General features: G+C 53.8%; 1 protein-coding gene across 1 annotated transcript in view; it reads right to left on the bottom strand.

Annotated features, from left to right (window-relative positions):
* The window catches only part of LOC133345334 (uncharacterized), a 102,185-nt gene that overhangs the window by 71,676 nt on the left and 17,790 nt on the right, over positions 1 to 12,719 (bottom strand). The window contains exon 2 of the mRNA XM_061556010.1: positions 9,588 to 9,712. Within this exon, the coding sequence (XP_061411994.1) occupies positions 9,588 to 9,712 (125 nt within the window). The remainder of the gene's footprint in view (positions 1 to 9,587; positions 9,713 to 12,719) is intronic.

Raw genomic sequence — 12,719 nt, forward strand, 5'->3', positions numbered from 1 at the left:
CATTGATGGGTCTGAAGTTTGCATCGGGCACCGGGGAGTCCTTGTCAGACAGAGACGTGAGAGCCTGGGCCAGCAGCTCTGTGTGGAGATAGAGACACACGGAGACATGGGGACACAGACACACGGACACACAGAGCCCCATACAAACCCTTAGTGGCTAGGTCTCAGCTAGCTGATGAAAGTTGCAAGTGAGAATTTTATCATCGCATGCGGCTCGAGTTCGTATCGTCCTCCACTCCTCCTGATGTCGATGGGAAATGGGCGAGATTTAGGACTGTGGCTCATGCAGCTGCAATGGCTGCTTTGGGTACACGGTCCAGACATCCTCAGAGACACTGGCTGACAGAGGAGGTGTTCAAGCTGGCTGAGAAAAAGCGACAGGCCCACTCTCATCAGATACAGCATCCCACGTCAAATAATGAGGAGGCTTACCGCAGCCTTAGCTCAGAGGTTCGGAGAGCCGTGAGGCGCTGCAAGGATGGGTGGTGGTCGCGCATAGCTGAGGAGATGGAGTCTGCCTCAGTGGCCCGCGATCACTAATCGCTCTTTAATTCCATCAAAAAAGTAACGCCACACCTATTACCATCATTAAGGGAAATAACGTTCATCCAATCTTCGACCCCCAGGAATAGGTTTGCAGATTTGCAGAGCATTTCTGTGAGGTATTTTGGGAAGGGAAATCCCTCAGCCTGGAAAACATCATGGGGGGAAAGTGAAGATGACCCTGCTGAGGCTGCGGTGCCTCAAATATTGTAGTCACCCACGTGAGTGGCTGGCTGAGGTGCCATCTGTTGAGCAAGTACTGAAGGCGATCCAGAGTCTGAGACCAGGAAAGGCACCAGGCAGAGATGATCTCCAAAGCGAAATGCTGAGGGAGGGTGGCGTTTGTGCAAACTGCCCTACATGACATCATAACAACAGTCTGGACCACTGGACGGGTTCAGCAGGACTGGAAGGAAGCCCTGATGGTCCCCCTCTTTAAGAAGGGGGACCGCACAGACTATAACAACTACAGGGGCATCTCACTCCTCAGTGTACCGGGAAAGGTCCTGGCAAGGATTGTTCAACATCGCATTGCGAGGCACGCTGAGGAGAAGCTTGCAGAGCCCCAATGCAGTTTCAGGAAAGGGCGGTCCTGCACAGATGCCATATTTTCTGTCCGTCTGCTACAGCAGAGATGTAGGGATTTCCAACAAAACCTACATCTCTGATTTATTGACCTGGTCAAGGCCTATGATACTATCAGTAGGCCTGGGCTCTGGGTTGTTCTTTGTACTTACGGAGTCACTGACCCTCTGCTCACGATCATTAAGGACCTTCATGATGGTGAGCGGGCCAGCGTAAAACTATGTGGCCGGGAGTCGGAGCCATTCCCTGTACACCTTGGGTGTGACAGGGATGTCCTCTGGCTCCCACATTATTTAACATCTATTTTGACCACGTAGTTCGTGAAGCCTTCAATAGCTGTACCGGAGGAATTTCCATCTGGTGCAGATGTAATAAGAGAGTACACTGATGGGTGCTGACCGGCTGGATAGGCTCCGCCGCATCAGCCATTAGCCAATCAGGATTGAGTGGGGATCATCTGGGCCAAATTCAAGGGCGGAGCTCAGGGGTGCTTGCGGGGAACCATCGGCAAGGTTCTAGAAGGGGTGTGGTTAGAGGCGGGGCTTGGCTCCGCGTGAGAGGGATATAAGGGGAAGCAGGAAGGGGCTCGAGGTCAGGGTGCGAAGTCTTGAAGCGGGACCACGTCTCGCGCCTCCGGAACGCCAGCGGCCACGTGGCGATCCAGGGGATTGTCTCCTTGCACGCCGCCAACCAGCGGTCCGAAGGAGTGGAGAGCGTGAGCGAGCCGTGAGGGAGACAACACCAACTTACGCCGCGCAATGAGGAACGTGCAGTGATTGCTTGGAAGGGAACATGGAGCTGTCCAGCCATTAAAGAAATAAATAAAGAAGACACAAGTCAAAGATCCTCCTTGAAGTGATTTATTACAACTGGTGCCAGAAGTGACTCTTGAATCCAGACATCGCGAGTACTACAAGGATGCCCAAACATCTCAAGAAAAAGAACCCGTCTGCGCTGTCCTCCGACGACGATGATGACTCGCTCACTCAAGACCTGCCGACCCCAGGTACTGTGGACCCGGTTACTGCAACCACGGCTGGCACGACCAAGGCACCGGGCAAGGACATCGGAACAGAGCCGTCTTCGTCTCCGGGTATGGACGACGACTGGCGGCGTGTTGCTGAGCAGATCGAATCTCTCCGTGTGGTTCTGCTTAACATCGTGACGCTGGTCACGTCGTCTGCAGCGCCGAGACTACCACAGGATGCACTGCCGAGTGGAGACGTGCAGGGCTCCCTTCGGGGAGTCTAGGAGGGTCCCGTCGTATAAACTTCGTCCGCCATTGCAACCGCGGAGGGGCCGTCCGCCATTTCGCCTGCGGGGGGCGCCACGTGGCAGGAGGCCGCCATCTTGGGCGCGGCTGCAGGTGCGCAATCGGAGCCCACCATTTCGCCGGAGCCGCGTGGCGTGCTGCCAGTGGTGGCGACGTCTTCCAAAGAGAGCGGTGCAGGGCGGAGTCATCGCCTTCCCCACATCAAGGAATTCGTCGCGCGCGGCGACTGGAGTGCTTTTACGTGGCGGTTCGAGTCGGCATTTCGTTCAGTGCGGTGGACGGAGGAGGAGGCGTTGGACGCGTTTCCTACCCTCCTCAATGACGTATCGCGAGCGGTGTTCTGCTCTATTCCCTCTGACAAGAAAAAACGTTGAAGGGTGCGTTTGCCGAGATGGCGGAAGTTTATGAACCACCTTCAGACACTCAGAGGAAGTTTATGCATTGTTGAAGGGGGAGCAACGAATCTCCCCTTGCCTACTGGGGCACTCTGTTGGCGCTCGCGATGGCCGTTTACCCCGATGCCAGACCTGATGTGCTAGACCCTCTCATCTTAGGCAAGATGTTGGAGCTGTCAAAAGAGATGGGCATTTCACTGCCGGTGTGCGGTCATGAGCCGCTAACATCCCGGTGGGTCGCTAAGTGTCTCGACGCCCAGGACAACTTGCGCCGTTGGGCGCAGATGGCCACCTGAACGGGGGACCCGGCCTGGGATGGTGAACCGAAGGGATGGGCGCCATCTAAGGTCGTCCACATCCCGGACGATGTAGGGAACGGGGACCTGGCCGCCACCGTTCCTCGCCTGGTTCCTCGGCGGGGACCGGAAAAGCATCGGGGAAGGACGTATAAGCCGTGCGGGGATGAAGATGGGGCCACTCGGTGGGCTGGGATGCTTCAAGTTTGGCCGCTTGGGCCACTTTGTTCGGGACTGCCGGAGTCGCCCTTGTCCTCCGCCGTCTCCCGGGACTCCATCTTCGGCACCGCCGCCATGGACGGACCGCGACTCCGGCCAGGCAAGTCGGTACGCACCAGACACCCGGCATCAATTGACATCTCATGCATCTTTCGGCGTGCGTAGTAAACCACCACTGTGCAATTCAGACGATGCCGTTGGGGGTGCGCCACGGTCAATAACATAATGGAGGAAATTGGCACTACGTGTTGTAGCAGCTGCGATGGGATCCTCTACGGTGCCGGGTGGGCATCGTCGGGCAAGTGGAGGCCCATGTTGCCATTGAGAATGTTGCTGCATCGGGGACGGTTTTGATTTCCAGTTCAAGGTCCTTGGCGGTGCTCTGCTTGTTGGGCACCGACTTTCTTCATAAGATGCCTGTTAAAATCCTTGTCGATCAGGGCTGTTTGGAGTTTCTATCAGGTCTCAAAATGTTTTTTTTGTCATCCCCCCTCAGTCGTCCCCCGCCGTGCATGGCTGTACAAGCGCTTGCGGATGTCACTGTTGAGATTCCTCCAGGCTCCCAAATGCTCGCTCCATTACGATATTGCTGTCCCCGTAGAACACTGCAACCAAGGGTCTTGCTCTTGTGGGGGACCAGACGATTATCCGTGCCGGTCAGGCCTCGTTTTTGCAAGTTTTGAATGGGGGTCCGGAAGGTGTTTTGGTTCCGGCTGGTACGGTTTTGGCTCATGCCACTACCGCTTTTACAGACCACGATTATAACCTACCTCGTAAATTGGCTGGGGCGATTCATCCACAAGCGATGTCCAACGATCGTTGGATCGCGGATTTGTGCCAGGAGAATTCGTCGTTGCCGCTGATCAACACGGCGCGTTACGGGTACTGCTGTCTGACTACGCCGACGTTTTCAGCAAGGATCGCACATCGCTCTTGTCCCACCACATTGATACTGGGGAGGCGAGCCCCATATGACTGAATCCGCACCGGTAGAGTCCCTCGGAGAGGGACCATGTACGTTGCGCGGTGGATGAGATGCTGGCCGCTGACGTAATTTCTCCATCTACTAGCCCCTGGGGAGCACCTGTTGTTCTCGTTAAGAAAAAAGATGGTAACCTCCGGTTTTGCGTTGATTTTCGTAAGCTTAATAAGGTATCCGTGGCAGATGCATACCCTCTGCCACGGATGGACGATTCCCTCGATGCATTGTCAGGGACGAAATACTTCTCCACCCTCGATCTTTCTTCCGGGTTTTGGCAGCTGCCCCTCGATGATTCTTCGAAGCCAAAAACTGCTTTCCGTACGCCTCAGGGACATTTTCAATTTAACTGTCTTCCCATGGGTTTGAACTCCGCTCCCGTCACGTTCCAACGCCTAATGGAGCTGGTTTTGGCTGGATTGCAATGGGACGCGTGTCTCATATACAGTCATACCTCGGTATACGACCGCTTTGGAATACGTCGAATTTGGTATACGTCGTGTTTTGATGATAAAAAAATGTCTTGGGATACGACGTCTTGCTTGGGATACGACGCGCTGGCTAGAACTTGTATGGGTCATGATGAGTCACTGCGTACCCATGTATACCCCATTCACGACTAAAACAAAGCGCCGCTCCTCAATCTGCCTTTAGATCTCGTTCAGTGCACAACCCTTGCTATAACTCTGTGAATTTTCACGTGTTTTTTGTCATTTTAACGTAAGCTATCAACTCCTCTCAGGACGGTAAAGTGATGTTAAACATTTTTTTTATTTCAATTTATTTTTATTTATGCATTTATCTACATTTATATATGTATTTTAGTAATAAGTAGTGTCTAAATTATTTTATACAACCCCATTAATGTATAATATGCCATATAAAATATAATTTCTTATACTCTGGAACGGATTATTTTCTTTCCCTTTTTTTCTTATGGGAAAAATTCGTTTGGTATACGTCATTTTCGGTATAAGTCCTACCTTCTGGAATGAATCAATGACGTATACCGAGGTACCACTGTACTTAGAAGACGTTATTGTGTTCAGTCGTACGTTCGAGGAACACCTTCGGCGATTGAAGGCTGTTTTCGACAGGATGCGTTCCGCCAATCTCAAATTTAAACCTAGAAAATCTCATCTTTTGCAACGTTCCGTGTGTTACTTAGGACACATTGTCAGCTCCGACGGTGTCGCCACGGACCCGGACAAAACTTCTTGTGTTCGTGACTGGCCGACCCCAACTACCATGGGGGATGTGCATAGTTTTATCGGGTTCGCGTCCTACTACCGTCAGTTCGTTCCAAATTTTGCTACCATCGCAAAGCCTCTACACGTCCTCACGGCAACGAATCAGAGGTTTAAATGGGGGATGGAGGAAGAGCAGGCGTTCAGGGCCCTTCGGGATCGATTGGCGATCGCGCCGACGCTTGGTTACCCTGACTTCTCCTTGCCGTTTATCCTGAACACGGATGCCAGCAATACTGGCACCGGCGCCGTTTTGTCTCAGTCCAAAAATGGCGTGGAGAAGGTTGTTGCATATGGTAGCCATGTCCTCTCTCAGGCTGAGAATCGCTACTGTGTTACGCGTAGGGAACTATTGGCGATTGTCCATTTTGTTCGCCAATATCGTCCTTACCTGTACGGCAGAAAATTTCTTGTACACACTGACCATGCTGCCCTACAGTATTCCTTGAAGATTGAACAACCATCTGACCAGCTGTCTCGATGGTTTGAGACGTTACAGGAATTCTCCTTTGATATACATTACTATAAAGGTTCTCGGCATAGTAATGCGGATGCGCTCTCCAGGTTGCCACAGGTATCCCCTTGCGCGTGTGCATCAGGCACTAATCGGTGCACACGTCCCCCTCAGCTCCCTCGGCCTGTCATGTCCGCGGTGGCAGATTCCGCGGAGCATGCCAGCCTGGGGCCGGCTGACAGTGCGTTGCACCTGCGAGCAACTATTGGACGATTCGTTGGGTTCATTGCGATGTCGGGCTGACGGGTCGCATGTGTCATCGTCCAAGGACGACTCACCACAGGCGGCTTTCCAGGACGGGTTGTTGATGTCGAGAGACGATTTGTTGGGCCGTTGGAGTCTGGTGGTTCCCGTCGCGCTTCGGCACGAGTTGATTCGAGTGTTGCACACTGAGAAATTGCTACACCTGGGCATGCAGAAAACCTTGCTCACGCTACAGAGAGATTATTTTTGGCCGGGTATGACGGCCGATTTCGCTAAGGCTATCCAGGCCTGCCCCGAATGCGCTTGGCAGAAACCACCGTGCCAGAAATATATTCCACCCTTGAAATATATTCAAGTTACACGGATTAACAAAATGGTGTCTCTTGACATCCTCGGGCCTTTTCCTCCTACCGCCAGAAGCAATAAATTCTTGTTGGTGGGGGTGGAATATTTCTCACGGTGGCCGATGGCTTGGCCCTTGCCCGATCAATCGGCGTCTTCCATCACGGATGCATTTTTGAACTGCGATGTAATTAACAAAGGTGCACCGGAACAACTGCTTACGGACCAGGGCCGTAATTTTTCGTCTAAGTTGCTACGTGATGTGTGTGATGCCTTGGGCACTAAGAAGATACGGACTTCGCCTTACCACCCGCAAACGGATGGGATGGTCGAGCGATTGAACCATACCCTGTCGGCCATGCTCTGCCACACTGTAAGTGAAAAACAGGCCGATTGGGATCTGCACGTCCCTAGCGTGCTCTCTGCCTACTGTATGGCCCCACATGCTTCCACCGGGTACTCTCCATTTTTCCTCATGTATGGACGTGAGAACTTACCACCGATTGGCGTGAAACTGGGAACACTCACGAAAGGGCCTGCGCAGACCCTCCCCAAACACGTCCGCGACTCTGTCCGCCATGTCACAGAGGCACGGGAGGCGGCACGAATCGGCACGGCCAAAACCCAGGCTCGTAATGAGTGGTGTGCTCGTCGGTCGCATCGCGACATGCTATGGGCTGTGGGCGACCGGGCCTGGCTTCATTGCCCCCAGGTGCCGGTGGGCACCTCCCCCAAGCTACACAGGCCTTGGCAGGGGCCTGTCGAGTTGATAGATATTCGACATCCTCAATGTGTACGTATCCGTGCGGGTCAGCGCCGTTGGTATGTCCACACATCCCGGTTAAAGCCTTTTTTCCTCCGCGCATCGATCCGTCATCCCCAAAGAGTACCTTGCCGGTGTCTGATGCATCTGACGTGCCATTCCAGTTGCCGGTTGATCCCCTGAAGGGGCCTGTTTTGCCTCCCACAGACAAGCACACCCTGAGGACTCCTGTTGCTGATGACCCTGCTCCGCCCATTCCTCTGCACTTCCGCCTCCCGCTGTGTCGCAGCCAGCTGACCCTCGTGCCAATGCAGATGGGCCAACATCACGTACTCGCTCGAAATCCGTTAAATTCCGTTGAGGTGTCCCAGTTGCTTGCCGTTACGCTTGTTGCGTTCGTTATGCATTTTGTTATTGTCGTCTGCTCTTGATTTGCGATGTCTCTGTCATATTACTGGTTTTACCCCGTTCCTAGCTGGGACGGCTAGTCTTTTACACCGGGGGGGGGGGGGGGGGTGATGTAATAGGAGAGTACACTGACAGGCACCGTCCGGCTGGATAGGCTCCGCCGCATCATCCATTAGCCAATCAGGATTGAGTGGGGATCATCTGGGTCAAGTTCAAGGGCGGAGCTCAAGGGTGCTTGCGGGAAACCATCGGGAAGGTTCTAGAAGGGGTGTGGTTAGAGGCGGGGCTTGGCTCCGTGTCAGAGGGATATAAGGGGAAGCAGGAAGGGGCTCGAGGTCAGTGTGAGAAGTCTTGAAGCGGGACCACGTCTCGCGCCTCTGGAATGCCAGCGGCCACGTGGCCATCCGGGGGGTTGTCTCCTTGCACGCCGCCAGCCAGCGGTCCGAAGGAGCAGAGAGCGTGAGCGAGCCGTGAGGGAGACAACACCAACTTACGCCGCGCAACGAGGATTGTGCAGTGATTGCTTGGAAGGGAACGTGGAGCTGTCCAGCCATTAAAGAAATAAATAAAGAAGACACAAGTCAAAGATCGTCGTCGAAGTGATTTATTACACAGATACAATGTAAGGCTGATCGATGCTCAGGTGCGGTCAAGTGATGGCACCCTATTGCTCAACCATGTTATGTATGCCGATGATCTGGTAATTGCTGCTCACTCAGAGGAGGAGTTGGAGGTGCTGCTGCTGAACCTGGCGCTTGCCACTAAGAGGTGGGGCCTTACCATCAGCCCACCAAAACTAAGCACCTGCCTGGATATTTTGTACCATCGGACATTCCACCCCCACAACTCCCAATTGGTGATGGAGCAGTTGTGGAGAGAGTGAAGAGTTTCCCATATCTGGGCAGTGTGCTCATCACCGGCTCCGGTTTAACAGCAGAGGTCTCACTCCGAATCAGTCGAGCGGCATTATCTTTTCATTGGTTGTGTAACGCTGTGTGGAAGCTACCTGGTCTGTCGCTCCGCATTAAGCTTCAGGTCTTCTCGGCCATGGTCATCGCCTCCCTTCTCTACACTTGCAAAACGTGGACCCCCCCGAATGGAACATCTTCGCCGGTTAGAAACATTTAGGCCGGCCTGCCTACGATCCATCCTGGGATTAACCAGGTTGGATTGTGTTAGGAGCTCACAAATCCTTGAAAGATCTGGACAAAGTCCCATCAGTGAGCTCCTCTGGCAGGCAAGGCTGCGTTGGCTGGGCCATGTAGCCCGCATGCCCAGTCACCGCATGCCTAAACAGGTTTTGTTCGGCCGGATCTTGGGGGCTAAACGGGCGCGGCACAAGAGATGGAGTGATGTGGTACAGGAGGATATGGAGCTGAGTGGACTTGCCGATGACTGGTACCAGCGGTGTCAAGATCGGCCACTGTGGAGGAGGCTTGTGAAGGACGCTACTGGGCAGTTGGAGGCAGTCGCCCTCCAACAACAACGGAAGGCAGAGGAGCGACGCTGACAACAACGAGCGGAGTGCCAGGTGGCTAAAGCACAGCAAGTTGGCACAGTAGGGGGCACAGGTGGTGCATCAGCCAGTCGTCTCGGTCAGTCGACCTGTGGCATCTGGGTCTGCCCGGTGACCTCCTGCCAGTGGGCGTTCGACACTTCACGTGGCCTCAAGGTGCACATAGCCTGGCACAAGCGTCGTGGTAACATCACCGTCACTTAGTGGCAAATGGCGTTTTTTTTTGTGTGAGTGAGCTGTGAGTGACAGTGAGCTGTGAGTGAGCTGTGTGTGAGTGAGCTGTTAGTGAGCTGCATCACTGACCAGCTGCTCCCTGCTGTGCCATCACATCCGCCACATCCTCACAGAGGCTCTTGGGCAGCCTCCGGATCTTCTGTTTCAGATCATCAAGCGTCCGCATGGGAGGGATGAAGGTGTCCACCTGGTACCTGCACAGCGCAGAGACACACCGTGGCAACGGCACCGTGACACTCGCATGGTAACTGCTGTTAACTATAACAACATGGTAACTGCTGTTACCTCTCACACCATGATAACTACTGTTAATTATCACACCATGGTAACTTCTGTTAACTCTAACACCATGGTAACTTGTTAACCTTAACACCATGATAACTGTTGCTAATCTTAACACCATGGTACCTGTTGCTAACCAAAACACCATAGTAACTGCTGTTAACCTTAACACCATGGTAGCTGCTGTTACCTATCACACACAAGAGGGTGAGTGGCGCGCACGCACTGCACGGTTAGCGCAGCGCGCGCGTGCTTCGTGGTTAGTGCGCGTGCCTCCTCCACGCCATCATGGCGTGGAGGAGGCCGCGATGGTGGGGGGGGAGGCCGAGATGGCGTGGAGGAGGTCGTGATGGTGTGGAGGAGGCCGAGATGGTGGGGAGAAGGCCGAGATGGAGTGGAGGAGGCCGTGATGGTGTGGAGGAGGCCGAGATGGTGGGGAGGAGGCCGAGATGGCATGGAGGAGGCCGTGATGGTGTGGAGGAGGCCGCGATGGTGGGGGGGAGGCCGAGATGGCGGGGAGGAGGTCGTGATGGTGTGGAGGAGGCCGAGATGGTGGGGAGAAGGCCGAGATGGCGTGGAGGAGGTCGTGATGGCGTGGAGGAGGCCGAGATGGTGGGGAGGAGGCCGACATGGCGGGGAGGAGGCCGAGATGGCGGGGAGGAGGCCGAGATGGCGTGGAAGAGGCCGAGATGGTGGGGAGGAGGCCGAGATGGCGGGGAGGAGGCCGAGATGGCGTGGAGGAGGCCGAGATGGCGTGGAGGAGGCCGAGATGGTGGGGAGGAGGCCGAGATGGCGGGGAGGAGGCCGAGATGGCGTGGAGGAGGCCGTGATGGCGTGGAGGAGGCCGAGATGGCGTGGAGGAGGCCGAGATGGCATGGAGGAGGCCGAGATGGCGTGGAGGAGGCCGAGATGGTGGGGAGGATGCCGTGATGGCGTGGAGGAGGCCTAGATGGCGGGGAGGTCGAGGTGGCGTGGAGGAGGTTGTGATGGTGGGGGGGAGGCCGAGATGGCGGGCAGGAGGCCGTGATACACTCTCTCATCTTACACTGACTAACTCACACATCACACACTCACTCACACTACCACTGACTCACACATCATACACTGACTCACTCATCATACGCTCACTCACACATCATACACTCACTCACACTACCACTGACTCACTCACACATCATACACTGGGAGTGTCATGCTGCCAGAAATGGCTGCAAGTTTGGTCGTACGTAATAATAGGGTTTTTCCACTTTTTTCTGGCAACAAAACTGAAACCTTTTTACGAGTGTAATGCGAGCGTAAATGGGGTTGCTGCTGGACTCTGGCCCAATCACACGACCCGAGTATTGGGGGCGGAGCCCGGTATGGGGGGCGTGTGAGAGGGGCCGCCGTTCACCTCGGCTCCAATGGGAAGCGAGGTGAATGGAGGTGGAGGCAGCAGGGCAGTATGGGAAGGCCGGATCTGACGATCCGGAAGGGAGGAGTCAGGGTCACGTGGGAGAGATGATATAGAGGGGAGCCCGGAAGAGATCGAGGCCAGTTGATGGAGTGAGGAAGCGGGACCACGTTGGGTGGCCGCCGCGCCATCAGCCACGTGGCTGATGGGGCTTCGGCACACCATCGGCCAGCGGTGTGCGGAGCGGGAGAAGGAGCTGACAGAGGAGCGTGCATGGCACGCGAGAGGAGCGTGCGTGGCACGCGAGAAGAGCGTGCGGGGCACGCGAGAGGAGACGCTGGTCCCGTGTCAGGACCAGCGGGGTGTGAGGACGAGTGGAGGAGCTGAGGAGGAAGTGCGTGCGCGGAGCGCGCGTGAGACGACGCTGGTCCGTGGAGGAGACCAGTGGGGTGCGGAGAAGAACCTGAATAAAAGACAAGCGGAGACCAGCAGTGCCTGACGGAGTCTTTTATTACACGAGGATTAATGTCTGCATTAACCACAATACTTGCAGTCAAAATGCAAAAAAAAACACACTATGATAATATATGCATTGTCTTTGAAACTGATTGGTCCACACCAAGGGACGGCTTTCTTTTGATCCTCGACCCAGTTGGTGCTCGACCAGAGGACGCCAAAAGGCGCACAGCTCAAAGACAATGCACTATCAAAGTAATGAGGGCTTGGGGTGAGCATCTACATTATTAGACCTCCTTTGCCAGTCTTGATTGATTGTGTTCACGTTTACGGTGACTTTCAGACCACATTCCATTATCTTTCTCTCCCCCCTCTGTTCCGAGCATAGATGGACTTGTCCATATGAACAACCGTTAGTCGTTGCCCGTGGTGCTAACGTTTAAAAAAAACGCCACTTTTTTCAAAAAAATTATTGCTGTGGTTTTCACACCTGATGATGATTGCTTGTGTTGCAATCGAAACGTCGTGAGAATTGTATTGTTTTATTTTTATGATTTTATTATTTCCCTTCTACGTGACTTTACCGAAAGAACCAAGAAGATGAATCCCTGCAGTCACGAAAGCTTTAAATCGAAAAATGGGAACTGTTATTAACCTTAACACCATGGTAACTGTTGTTGCCCCTAACACCATGGTAACTGTTGTTAAGCTTAACACCATGGTAACTGCTGTTACCTATCACACCGTGGAAACTGCTGTTACTTCTTAAACCACGGTAACGGCTGTTACTTCTTACACCATGGTAACTGATGTTAACTGTCAGACCATGTTAACTGCTGTTACCTCGGAAACCATGATAACTGCGGTTAACTGTCACACTGTTAACTGCTGTTAACTCTCACATGATACATGCTATTACCTCTAACACCATGGTAACTGCTGTTAACTCTCACAAAATGGTAACTGCTGTAACCTCTAACACTGTTCACTTCTGTTAACTGTAACACCATGGTAACTGCTATTACCTCTTACACCATGTTAGCTGCTGTTAACTCTCACATGGTAACTGC

Source organism: Lethenteron reissneri, chromosome 21 (assembly GCF_015708825.2).
Source record: "Lethenteron reissneri isolate LAM-NWPU_2019-01 chromosome 21, ASM1570882v1, whole genome shotgun sequence".
NCBI lineage: Eukaryota > Metazoa > Chordata > Hyperoartia > Petromyzontiformes > Petromyzontidae > Lethenteron > Lethenteron reissneri.